At 33.5% G+C, this 14,263-nt stretch overlaps 2 protein-coding genes across 2 annotated transcripts in view; one reads left to right on the forward strand and one right to left on the reverse strand.

Annotated features, from left to right (window-relative positions):
- The first annotated feature begins 2,244 nt into the window (after positions 1 to 2,244).
- LOC110024381 (protein unc-45 homolog B) lies at positions 2,245 to 7,345 on the forward strand. Its single transcript, XM_020724307.1, has 4 exons — positions 2,245 to 2,649; positions 4,576 to 4,764; positions 5,345 to 5,817; positions 7,105 to 7,345. Exons 1-3 carry the CDS (start codon positions 2,467 to 2,469, stop codon positions 5,684 to 5,686), a joined length of 714 nt encoding a protein of 237 aa, XP_020579966.1. The 5' UTR covers positions 2,245 to 2,466; the 3' UTR covers positions 5,687 to 5,817; positions 7,105 to 7,345.
- Positions 7,346 to 11,794: 4,449 nt separating this feature from the next.
- The window catches only part of LOC110024361 (uncharacterized WD repeat-containing protein C2A9.03-like), a 20,517-nt gene continuing 18,048 nt past the window's right edge, over positions 11,795 to 14,263 (reverse strand). The window contains exons 7-9 of the mRNA XM_020724281.1: positions 14,051 to 14,161; positions 13,024 to 13,110; positions 11,795 to 12,487 (exon numbers count right to left, since the gene is read on the reverse strand). Of these exons, the coding sequence (XP_020579940.1) occupies positions 12,068 to 12,487; positions 13,024 to 13,110; positions 14,051 to 14,161 (618 nt within the window). The 3' untranslated portion in view covers positions 11,795 to 12,067. The remainder of the gene's footprint in view (positions 12,488 to 13,023; positions 13,111 to 14,050; positions 14,162 to 14,263) is intronic.

Genomic DNA, 14,263 nt, shown 5'->3' on the forward strand with positions numbered 1-14,263 from the left:
GGTAGATGGGCAATTTAGCAATTTTGGTGAAGCGAACCAAATAGTCAAGGCAGTCTATATACATTAATTTGGGTTCTTTGATAGTATGGATCATGAATTCTTATTCTGTTTACATCATCTCTCTCACTCTATATCTAACCGAGACACTCGAGCTATCTATTTGAGTAATGATGCTTGATTGACTTGGTCATGTCGAGTCCTCACCTATGGACGAACCAATAATATTCGTCATCGTTTATCCAAGTACTTATGAGAATTGGTTGTTAATGTGCTCATGACCAGAGCGATTGTTGTCCAAAGTAGTCAAATGAGTATTGAATGATTGGTATTATAGCTATGACCTATTCAATTGAATCAAGTAAACTTTTGCCTAGTTATTATGGTCCTTGCTACCAATGGGGCTATAACAAATTCTTGTTGTTTGTGAGCAACTAATGTGCGGTTTGTTAAATAGTTCATGCTCGAATCATTCGTTCAGTATGCGAGTCGAACACGAATAATTTCTGAAAGCTCGAATTATAAATGTGTTGCACACAAGCAATGATTTGTTCATTATTCAAATATTGTTTATTCATATTTTAAACTCTCAACGAATATAATGATATTATATCATTCACGTATATTAGTTTCATCATAAAAAAATGATGGGATTGAATTCTTACATTTGATGAACTTGTACGCACAGTGAAGTAAAATGCATATAACTTGCCTCATTTCCTGAATAAGCTAAACATCAATAAATACTAAAACCATTAACTAATCCAACAATAATGATGAAATTTTACATATTTACCCTTAAAATTTATTCATTTAAATATGATTAATCATATTGATGTCAATTAGTAAATGATCAAATTCATCTCTAAATGACACTTTTATTTCATAATAATTTGCTGGAGTATTTACATACAAACCACCCAATTCTCATTTTTTTACATATCTAACACCAAAAATTGTCTTTTTACATATATAAACCCAAAAATTTCATATTGCATAAAACTATCATTGTTTAACTTTTAATAAGTGAAATATATTTTTTCATGCATAGTTTAAAGCTTAGGTGTACATATGTAAATACATCCGAATTGAGCGATTTGCATGTACATTTAATTAATTGCATCTTTTTACTAATATGGCCACATATGTAATTAGTTTAAATCATCATGTCAATTTATTATACATAAACATAAAAATAGATTTAATTGTCAAACTATTAAAGTCTATTTTAAATTGATCGCTTTAAAAATATCTAATTTTGAATTTTTTTTTAAATGTATCCAGTTTTTTAATTAATCATTTATAGTTTCAAGTAAACCACATAACATAATTAAGGATATTTTTATAATACTGATTTATAACAAATAATGTTTGATAGAAAATAATGTTTTGGGATATGATAAAAAAGAGATTTATCATTTAATGATACCACAAAACTTATGCATATCAATTCTATTTAAGCAACATAAATTACAAATTGTGTCGCGTACGTCGGCCTGTTGATTGACATCTACGGTATAAGACCCCTCGGGTCAAGGGTTCAAATCCCCTTCTACACAGTTGGTCTTAAGTAGGCGGTACTCGAATTATTAAGACATATTATGGGTGACTGGAGGCTCGTATAATAGCATTTGCATACCTACCACCCAATATTTATATATTTACATGTCTAACACCTTAGTTTTCATTTTTTATGTCCACTACACCCAAAATTTTCATGTCTCATACGAATATCATTATTTTAACTTCTAAAATAGTGAAATATATATTTAGCATAAATAAGGTGACATGTATCTAAAAATTAAAATTTAGGGTGCTAGTCTGCTAGATATGTAAATGCATCGCAATTGGGTTGTATATTCTATGATCTTTATTTTAATTTGAATTGGATGAACAGCCAGATCTTAGTTTGAATTCGCCCCAATAAAGAAATCCAATTTGGACATTTAAAGAAAGGAGCATTTACATAAACGGCACACAATTCTTATGTATTTACTTATCTAACACCCAAACTTAATTTTTTACATTTGTACCACCCAATTCTTTCACGTCACATCAAATATACGACCATTTTAATTTTTAAAAAGCCAAGTAAATTCTAATGCATAGAAACTGTGGAATTTATGTAAGAATTAAAGTCTAGGAATGTAAATACATAAGATATGAGTGTTAAAAGGAAAAAGTGAGGGACTTTTTCATCAAATCAAATTAAGCTTGAAAGATTTCCGCTCACTGGCTACTGCGCCGCTTCACCTCGCCGTCGTCCACCTCTACTCACCGGCGGCCACCCTTCACCGGCGTAGATTATTCAAATTGAATACGAAGCCTCTCCGTGGAGTTAGATTCGTCTCATCCTCCTTCAACTACACTGATTTCTCGATCTCTACCTGTAATTGGCTTTCTCAGTGCAGAGAAAGGAGAAGGGGATCTATCCCCACCCTTTAACTGCGCTAATTTCTCGATCTCTGTATGGAGATGGAGACGGCATTGAATAAGATCGAGAGAGCTCATCGGATGTACCGGGAATTAAAGCATCGAGATGCTCTTGAGCTTTATACGGAGGCGCTAGGGATGGCGAAGAACAAATCTCAGAAGATCGCGCTGCATAGCAACCGGGCTGCTTGCTATCTTAAACTCCATGACTTCAAGAAAGTTTTCACAGTACCTTTTTTATTTTTTTTTTCCTGGTTTTGTAGGTTATCTTGAGCTGTTAATGGGAAAAGCGGTTCGTTTTGAACCATTTTTTGGCTTAAATGTTGATTTTTTTTAAAAGAAAGGTAAGGAAAATTTCTGTTTTACATTCTTTAGCTTCAATGGCAGGAAGCTAACTACTGCAATAACATTTTGCAGTTATACATAGCAATTGAAGAATTGCAATTTACAAATCAAGTACCCTCTTTCATTCGATTTTTTAAATTCTCACACAAATATCAAAGTTCATGATGAAACCCAAACTCATATTTTTCTTTTTTTTATCAAATTCTCAATGGTTTGATCGGGGTACATGTAAATGTATCAGTTTGTTTGTTCAAAAAATCAGCTGAGGGCTAGTTTTGTAAATAACAATGTTTTGAAGGTTGTGTATGTAACTATCCCTAATATTTATTAGATGTGTTGGGTGCTTGAGATTCTTGGAGGAATTGATGGAATTTGAGAACATTCTCTGTTGTGTCTTAGAACTTTTCAAAACCTGCATAATAGAAGGGAGAAAAATGTGTTAAAGACTTCCATAATTTATGTAGAATATTAGTGTAACGTTGTTTCACCCCAGAGGAATTGGTGGAACTTTAGTACAAGATACCTATTATGTGATTAAAAAAAAAAAAGTGATGCTAATGGCGCTAACATAGGTCCTTTCACTAGGCGGTTGTAGATGTAATGAATTTTACCACTGCATATTAGACAACATGAAAAGAAGTGTTTTTTTATTTATTTTTTTACTTCTTGTGTTGGAAGTAAAAATTGAGTTTTTCAATGTCTTTTGATCTTTAGCTCACCTAGGATGATGTCAAAGTCACTTTTTGCAGCGCATTTGAGCTACCATCACAATGGTAGAATGATTGTGGTTGATTGGCAAGCATAGTTTAGTCCTCGGTGGTGTGCTTGCTATCATCTTATGCATCACATATGAAATTGTTTTTGTTGATGAGTAGGGTAACTAAGGATGAGGAATTTCTTTTGAGCTCTTTCTTTTGTGAGAAAAACCTACCATCGTATTTAACATCACTTTCTGCATTATTTGTTTCTATTATGATCAACTAATAGTGGAGATTGCACCCTCTAAGGCTAATCTAACCACCTCGCTTGGACCTGGATTGAGCCAATTGGTTGGCCATGACAACTATCACTGCAATGTCTTGGATCATTGATTTTAAAATATCACTTTATAGGCAATGATTTCACAAATGCATTGATGGTGAAGAGCTTGAGCTTCGACGGTTGATTGTAAGAAATAATATCATGAAGATTAGTTGCTTGAAATAGTTCCCCTTTGAAATATGGCTATTATATCCCATCATTTTACTTGGAGAAAATCTTCTTTATGAGAGGAGTAATTGAGATGAATGAATTGCAAAGTAGTGTTGTATTTGGAAGGAATTGCATAGTTTTGGTAGATTTAGGCCTTCCACAGCTTTTAGTTTAGTGATGTTGGTGTCCACAAACTATATGTGTACATGCTTTTATAGATAAAGAGAGGAAGCAATTCTTAAAAAAAAAATTCCATCTCGTCATATCTATTCTCGCATCATGTACTTTGCCGTAACATTGAGATGTTGGCATCAAAATACGTAATTAAATTACTTCATTGTTATCTCAGCTTCACAATTTGATTCATGAAAGCTCCTCTCTCTCTCTGCAAATGCAAGACTAAGACTGTATTCTAAAACTCCTCGAACAGTGCATTAGTGTGAGTTTCATGCACTGTGTTACACCTTTTATTTTTTTTATTTCCAATTGCCTTAACATGCATTTTATTAATGTGTTAAATATCATGGATAATATATTTCTATTTGAACTTATGATTTGATGGATTTTTAATTGCTCTTTGAATTCGATTCTTCGTGAGTGTTGCTATAGGCAGCTCAAGAGTGCACGTCAGTTCTCGATTTGGATCAACAACACACGGGAGCTTTGATGTTGCGAGCACAGACACTAGTCACTTTGAAGGATTACCAATCGGCCCTCTTTGATGTCAACCGACTTATGGAACTAAATCCCGCATCAGATGTGTATCGAAACCTACAAGATCGACTTAGAACACAGTTGGTATGCTTTTTTACCTCATTGTAGCACTAGAAAATTCCTTAATTGCAATTTTAGCTGGTAATGTTAGAAGTTGAGATGTTCTTTGCTTGTGTTATGGTCACACACATGATAACACTATTTTTGTGTGCATTTGAGATTTGGAAGGATTACATACATGCCACTCAATTCCTATGTATTTACATATCTCATACTTGTCACCTTGCCTATGCATAAAAAGATACATTTTACTTTTTAGAAGGTAAAATGGTCGTATTTTTTATATGATATGAAAGATTTTGTTGGTGCAAATGTAAAAAGTAAAGTTTAGGTGTTAGATACATAAATACATAGAAATTGCTTACTATTATATAAATTTATCGAGTTTTGTGATCATTTTCATAAATTTGTTCCATATCATCACACAAATGCTTCTTAAAGCTGATATGCATTCCCTCTCAGATTATTATTATTATTGAACTAACTTCTCTTGAAAACAATTTTTTGTATTATTTTCTTTCTATTGGTGATTTGATTTATTTTATTTATTGAATGACACACTTTTTCTACTGGCTTTTACGGTTTCTTTATGCCATTGAATTAGTCTCTAGCTCCAATACCTGAATCTGAGGATGAGTCATCGTATCATGACGAAGATGAGAATATCGAATCAACTGCTTTAAATAACGTAAAAAAGACGAATAAGGCTGCACTTATATCTCCTCATCCCACTGTTATGGAGACTCGAAAGCCCGAGACGCCAACTCACTCAAATCCACAAGGTTGGGAAGCCATCCCAAAACCTAAAGGTCATTCTGGTTTAGATTACTCAAGATGGGATAAGGTGGAAGAAGATTCAAGTGGAGAGGAAGAAGATGATGCAGAAGAGCAGCGGCCTCAGTACAGATTTCGTGTTAGAACTGTTGGGGTTCGTCCTGTAAAGTGAAAGGTTGAAAAGGAAATTTATTGGATTTAATTTTTACCAGATCTTTTGCAACAGTTCAGAATTTATAAAGATGAAGAATTTCATGGTGTGGTTTACTGAACCCAATCAATCAGTCACTGTATGAAGCAAAGGTGAGTTTTCATGAAATTGGTGTTTTAATTTTCTTGATTTAGGTTCTTGGAATGGGATAGGATTTCGGAATCTGATTTAAGGCAGGATAAGCTTAAAAAATTGAATTGTTTTATTTAAATGAAATGAAATTACTTTGATTTTGATATGTAGGAAATGCAAGAATAATGAAGATATTTGCTGTGAAATCAAAAACAAAAGGGGGATTTACATACATACCATGCAGTTATTTTATATTTACATATCGAACACCTAAACTTTCATATTTACTTTTAAGAAGAATTACATGCTTATCACTCAATTCTTCTGTATTTACACTTCTAAGGCCAAAAATTCAATTTTTACGAACATGCCTCCTTCCCTATGCATGAAAAGGTGTCTTTCACTTTTTTAAAGTTAAAATGGTGGTGTTTTTTATGTGATATGAAAGATTTGCGTGGTATAAATGTAAAAATTAACGTTTAGGCATTAGATATGTAAACACCTAAGATCTGGGTGCTATGTATGTAAATGCCCCTTTTATTACACTTTGGTGTCCTAAATCTATGAATGAAAATGTATATCTCAGTTTTAAAAAGTTAGTAATATTAGTATTTTTGAAGGATTAAAAGTGTTAGATATCTAACTACACAAGAATTGTTTGTATGTATGTAAATGCCCCCCAGAAAAAGTGTAACATTAATATGTTTGTATCTATAATCGGCAGAACAATTTTCATTGAAGCTCAAATAGAAATTCCCCCAACATTTATGGTAGTTTTACAAGAAAAAATATAAAGTTATGAAGATATTTCTTATGCATTCTACGACAAAATAACGAAATGTTCAATCATATTTTTTTTCTTTTTTAAGTATTCCATGACGCATGTCGTACGTTTATGTTTAAGAAATTATTTCATCGTGTGCTCATTTTTAGAACTCATTCTGATAGAGTTTAAATCGCTAACTAAATGGTCTGTTTGTGATAGTTTTTTGCTTGTGTTTCATACTCTCACTGTAACTTTGTTTGGGGAACTGCTTTCTTGCTAATTTCTAGAAATTTTTGTGGCGTAAAGCTATTTTTTTAACCTGATCCGTTAAAATGCGGTGACTGTAAGAAAGCTGCTCTCTGATTTTTTTGATATATATATATATAATTTTCACCGTAGCTTTCTAAAAAATTATTTTTTTCGTCACAACTTTACAATCACATTTTCGAAAAATTGCAGCCACCCCAAATAGATCCTGACAATCGTCTTCATATGTTCTATATGCTGCCCATTGAAACAAGCTTATATATTTGAATTGCAGGATCAGTAGAACCAGGTTTCAGCTAGATGTCATCAGCTATGGTTTTAACGACAACTGTTGCAGTTCCCTTAACTGACAGTTTCGATGAAGAATGGAACATATAATTTGTCTTATTGATATAAACATTGTAGAAATAAATGGAGTTTGCAGGACTTAGTGTTCTGTCATCTACCAGTGGGTGACAATTTGTATTTTGTTACATAACCTTCATTAATTTGTGATATTGTAAATACTTTTTCAATTTTTTTAGTTGGCTATACCTTAGAGATGGAGCAACTTAACCTATTAGTCGCTAGAGTCGATTGTTATGAAGAACTCAAGGGTCATTTTGGGGCAACTTATTTGGTGCGGTGGCGTTTTGAAAACACATAGCCTGTTTGGATAAATTATGTTTTGGCAGCTTATGCATTTTTAAACCGTTGAAACCAGCGTCTTCACACCGCACCTGTCTAGGTACGGTGGCAGCGTTGCGGTATGACTTTTCTAAAAAAAGAAGAATTTGTAGTAGACATCACACTAGCTTATCGACAGATTATTTTTAATTAGCTTATTAGCAGATTATTCAATAAGCTGCAGTTGCCCCAAACTGCTAATAAATCATTTGAAGAGTGATGAATATAGAGCTTGTGTGCGTGCCTTCAATGGTTAGATCATTAGCCCAAGTACTTGAATCAAGTTTTGTTTTGAGGAGGGCAGAAGAAAGTTTGTAAGGCGAGTATTGCGGGCAAATCTTGCTTGTTTGCTATTGCAGTTGCCATCAGACCGCCAGTGCTCGATTGATGCCATTACCATAGTTAGACCTCCGTTGTCGGATCTTCATGGTAAGATTAGTATTGTCTGGCTATCACTGCTATTGTTGCTAGATCACTATTGTCTAAAAGCCACATACATTGGTGACAACAAATCTAAATCTCCACCATAAACACCTTAACATTAATCTTGCTTTGTCGTAACTAGATCGATGTCTCTTCCCCAACATTTTCTGTCACACATCTAGTAAAAATTAAGTCTATTTCTCCCGCTATTATAATATTAATTTCTATTATTCAAGAGCGGGTAACATATACATAAATAGTGGAATCATTTCAACTGGTCTACTTAAAAACGTTTGTGCTCTTTCTATCAATTATTCTTTTATCTGCGTTCTAGATTTTTGTAAAATGCTAAGATGTTAATATATCTCTATCATCGTGAAATTTCCGGCATGCAACAATTATTTTTTTAAGTGAAATATATATTTTAATGCATATGCTTGTAACACCAAGGTGTTTTAAATGTAAATATCAAATTTGCGGTAACATTTGTATGTACACCAGCATTGTATGATATGCAAGTAAATTTCCCAGAACTAAATAGTACTGCATCAAGTCAACTGATAGCTCTCATCTCTTTTGAGCTAAATGCACTTGACAAAGAAATATTTAAAGGCTCTCAATAGTTAAGGGTGCCTTGTGTCGAAGAAAAAGTTATTGCGTCTGGGGTCTGTACACAAAACTGCGTCGGGACAACGGACGCGAAGCACTGATCCCCGAGAAGAAAAATATCTCACGTGATCACTGTATCACGTTTGTTGTCCGGATGTAACCAACGTCTGGACTCTGGATGCAATAACTTCTCTCTTTTACTAAATCGACAAAAAAAAAGCCATTGGATGTCCGAAAATGTAAAATTGAATGATGCTTGAATAATGCTATTTTGCAAGAAGAAAATAAGGTTAGAAGTTGGCTAAGTGGTTTTTTTTTTAATTAGAGCTTAATTATGTTATTTCTTTTGTATCTCAGTCTAAAAATGTATGTTAAGGACGGACAAGAATGGGAAGATTTACAGGCAAACCACTCAGTTTATATCTATTTGCATATCTGAAGTCTAAACTTCAATTTATTCAGATGCATTTTATGTTTTTAAAGTTAAAATAAAGATATATTTTTGTGATATGAAAGATTTGAAGGGTATAAATATAAACAAAAAGTTTAGGGGTTAGATATGCAAATACGTGAGAATTGGATGGTGAACATATAAATGACCCCCCAAAAGAATTAGTTATAATGTGAATTTTACTTAATGTTTATGGGTCTGAGACTGGAAAGTAAGAAATAAAAATTACGATTATACCATCAATTCCTGATATATAAATCATAGAATTCTTGCAAAGCAGAACTCTGGAGTAGTTCCATGCCTGTCCCTAAAATTTATTGGCTCGAGCATATATATCATTAAACTAAGGCCCCATTTGGGTCAGCGGTTTTATTGCCGCGTGGCTAGAATATGTGACTCTTTTCAATTCTCTCGTGTGTCTTGCCCTAACTGCCCCTCCTCTTCTGCGATCCTTTCTGTCATGTCTTGCCCCAGCGGCCCTCTCCTCTACCCTCTCTTTCTCTCATGATTCTCGCAGTTGGTGTTGTGCCTCCCTCGGTGAGTTCTCTTCTCCCTCTCCTCTATCTCCTATGCGGCTTTGTTTGGATTTTTGATCTGTGTGAGGTGTTGCTTCTTCATGCAGTGCTTTGTGAGTGATTCCTCTTTGTGTTGGGTAATATTTACCTTAACTACGTCATTGTCTTTGATTTTGGAAATGTGTATGTATCTGATACTTTCGTGGTTTCCTCTTTACGATGGTTCTTCATGTTGGGTAATATTTGTGTGGTGGTTTCTTTATCTTAACTATGTGACTTTTGGTTTTGTGCCTTTGTGCCCACTGTGGGTTTCTTTGTGCAGCGATTCATGTTGGTGTTGGTGTGGTTCTCCGTGCTTAAGAATTTTGTGGTTTTTTTTGCTAATATTTTATACTACATTGCTTTTCGGTTGAAATTGGATTTTGGAATTTTTGGGGATTCTATGTGCAATGACTTGGATTTTTTGGATATTCGAATTGACAAATGCTTATGCTTCATTGTTTCTCAGCTGAAGTTCGATTTAGGATTTTTGGGGTCCCACGTGTAGTGGCTTAGATTTTTTAGGTTTTCGATTTGACAAATGCTTATGCTCTCCTTTATGTTCTTGAATTATGGTGTAATACGTGCTGGTTTTGAATGCACGTGCAATGGTGGATTATGATTTTCCTTTTGCTCAAGTCACTGTACATTTGGTTGATGTTGATTTATGGTGTTGATTGGGTGGATGTGGGGGTGGATCTGTTTGTGTTGAAGGATGAGGAGGTGGTGATGAAGGGAGGTTGGTGCATGGATGTGGTGGAGGTTGAGGTGAAGATGAGGAAAGTGCAAATGAGATGACAGAGTTGATGAAACAAATTATGAATGAGATAGTTGGAGGGTGATTGAAGAGAATGTTAGATTTAATTTATGTTAATTGTAATGGTTGTTGAAGACATTCACTGTTTATTATATCAAAATTTTATACAGTTTATGCATATTTCTGCTCCTTATACAATTGATATTTACTTGTATTGATTTTTGTGCAAGTTATATGTATTTTTTTTTCCTTTTGCATTTTTTTTCCTTTTGGTGAATTTTGAAAGTCTATAATGAGACGTTTGACCTTATGAGTTTTTCTGGATTGTCTGTATGTCACTATTGGTTGATGTCATGTGTGAAATCATAATGACGACAACCAAGTTCCTCTCTTTTTTTCGGTGCTACGATTCTTGAGGTTCTTCCGGACGACATTTTTTGATGATATACATATGTACACACGAGTTTGATATTACGTGGGTTAAAAACAATCAAAAATCTTTTTTCTATAAAATATGTTGTCTTCTTGTGGTGACAAATTTGTTGGTTTATATACTGAGTTCTCTGAGATCTCACAGCTGCATAAAACTATAATTAATTACTTATGTTATCAATTTTTACTTGTGTTATATCTAAGGGTGTGTTTTTTTTAAGTCTTCAAACCTAACAACTGCATAAAACTTTAATTAATTACTTATATTATTAATTTTTAGTTGTGTTATGTCAAAGGGTATGTTTTTCTAAGCCTTAAGGAAAGATGAGTTCGAGGCTTTCTGGTACTTCCAGAGGATTGCACTGCTACTATGACCTTCAATGTTCCCTGCACGCTTCACGTCAGGCAGAGTTTTACAAGTGCCCAAGAAGAATCACAAAAACTGTGACTATTTTTGGTGGGCAGATGAGTTGAAAAATTCTACTGCCGAGAGTGATCGGGCATATCTCTAGAGAACAACTTAGCTCGTGACATAAACCGTCTGCATTTTAAAAATAATATTATAATATAATTAATTGTTATTTTATAAATTTTGATAGTCATGCTACTAACTCTTTAGTGAGGTGTTTATCTTTATTTGTGATGTTTAGCACTGAATATTTGTTTTTAAAGTATAAGATGTACTGGTGTGATAGTTATGTTGCCAACAACATTACTATACAAAAGCAGAATGATCATTTGTCCAGAAACAGCTGCAACACAATTGTTTTCAAACTGCAAAAAATAAACAAACAGTCAACTTATCCACAATAGCTCCTGCGCAACAGCTTTCTGTGACAGCTACTACGCAACAACTTATTATTAAGCTACAACTGCCTCAAACATACCTTAAGAAATTCTGATTCACGCGCCAACACCTAAACTTTACTGTTTACATTTATAACGCCCAAATATTTCACATCCTCTAAAAAACAACATTATTTTAACTATTAAAAAGTAAAACGCACCTTTTTTATGCATAAGATAAGTACCATATATGCACAAAGTGAAGTTCATGTATTAGATATCTAAATACATAGGAATTAAGTGGTATATCTGTAAATCTTCCATTAAACAACATAACATAATAGTTTTGAATGATTGAACACTAATAGAAAAACTAAAGGGTTTAACACTGAAAATCTCCCCACCTCTCTCTCTCTCTCTCTCTCTCACCACAACACTTTCATTTCTTCCTCCTGTAATGCAAATTACAAATTTTATTGAAATGTAATCCTGAAACTAAGAATTTCCCCCATACCTCCTAATCAATGAAAAAAATCATATATAGGTTCTCCAACCGTTCTCAAATCATGGAGTCTAAGTAAGATAGATTCCTACAGCGCTTGTACTGCAAGAGACTGCCATAAGTGCGGTCCCAAACGCCAACAAAGAGAGCTTCAGTATCAGGACTAAAAGACATACCAGATATCTCCCCAAAGAAATCCAGCTCCTGCTGCTTCTCATAGCCGCCGCCGCTTCTTACGTCGAATATGTGAACGAAATCTGCTGGTTCAGCCATTGCCATGAACTGGCCGTCAGATGTGAATCGAATCGATCTTATTGCTCCGAGATTCGCTCTCAATATGGCGATGGATTTTGACATGTTTCTAACATCCCATACTCTGCAGGTCTTGTCCTGATTGCCGGTTGCGAAGATCCGGCCGTCGGGATTCCACGCGGATGCGAAGGAGTAGTCCAAGTGGCCTTGCAAGTCATGGATGGTCTGGGAGGGAGGAAATGTTAGTATACTGTATTCAGTGGCCGAACCAGAACTTAAGGAGAGGGGTGATGACATAGCACACAATTCTTATTTATTTAACATATCACACCTGAACTTTCATATATTTATACACAAAGCATTCAAATATTAAATATCAAATAAAAAATAATACTAATACCACTTTTAAAAGTAAAATGCTCTTTTTCATGCAAATGTTTAAAACACCAAAGTGCTATGTATGCAAATATAAAAGTTTAGGTGTGAGATATGTAAATAGATAAGAATTGTGCGCTACGTATGTAATTTTTTCTCAAGTTTAAGACTTTCATCTACTTTAATTTTTTTTTTAAACAATAATAAATATTATTATTAAATTTAAAATATAATTAATATTAGTATTTATGTTTAAAAGATAAAATTTTCAATGTATAATATGATATTAAAGAGTTTGATAAAAATTTAGGGGTGACAACCACCACTGTCTGTGTCATTCTTTTTGTCAACTAACTCGAAGCATTTTAATTATTGACATTAATTACCTTTCCGGAGTGCGAGTCGGCTATGATTCCATCCGGGTTGTCTCCCACAACCACAAGTAGTTTTCCATCAGGACTGAGAGATGAGTGCTGCAAGAGAATAAGTGGAAGGAATAGCATCCCAATCCATGAAAACATTTGACAAATTCTCATTTAAATGTTATTTATATGTTAGTGGTATTAAGCTGTAAATGTTGAATTTCAAATATTGTATGTTATTTTAAAAGTACATCATGAGGTTTTAGAAGATGTCCAAATTCAGCTGACACTGAATGTCACTGGTTTAAGACACATCTATCTTTTGCGGCATTTACATACATACAACCCAATTCTTATTTATTTACATATCTAATAACTAAACTTTACTATTTTACATTTATAACACCCACATCTTTTCAATAATACATTAAAAATACCAACATTTTAACTTTTAAAAAGTGAAATGCAAGTTTAGGTGTTATATAAATACATAAGAATTGACCACCATGCATGTACATCTTCCTTATCACTTGTATGAAAGTTATTTGAAAATGAAAGCAAATTAATGACTGAAATTTTCAAATAATATGGCATAATATTGCGATATGTGTGAATCAAAGAGCCTCTTAAGACACTATCCTCAATTTTATTGAGACTTAACTGTTATCTGTCAAATAATATGATTCGTCTATCTAATATCAGTAAAAAATGAGCATAATTATCATTTTAAATATATTATTTAAAGATGCTGGTGACATATCAAAATAACATAATGTGATATTACACATGCAGCCTCTTCATTTAAAGCAAGTGTTTTCTTATTTTGAACAAATGTGAACAAATATATAATTTGCATCAAAATATTCCGATAATGTTCTCTCCCATATAAGTCATATGTAATATATATATATACACGTGAGCAATAGTCACATCTGCATCTGAACTTCATAATGAAATTACAATATTATTTCAAATTATTTCTAAGCAGATGAAAATTTAAAGCATTACAGAAAACAAAAAAGAAACCGTCAAAATGTCGAAATTAGCTTACATTAACAGGCCATGGGAAAGAAAATTGCCTGGAGAGCTGGAACTTCTCCATGTCATAATCTCTGACTCCAGAATCATTATTTGAAGCCATGAAGTGAACGGCACCGCTGATAAATTAGATACCAAACTAGATCATAACATGATTAAAAAATATAAAAAAGGGAAATTTGCATAAACATCACACAATTTTTATGCATTTGCATATCTAACACCT

The sequence above is a fragment of the Phalaenopsis equestris genome, unplaced genomic scaffold, assembly GCF_001263595.1.
Source record: "Phalaenopsis equestris unplaced genomic scaffold, ASM126359v1 Scaffold000255, whole genome shotgun sequence".
Lineage (NCBI taxonomy): Eukaryota > Viridiplantae > Streptophyta > Magnoliopsida > Asparagales > Orchidaceae > Phalaenopsis > Phalaenopsis equestris.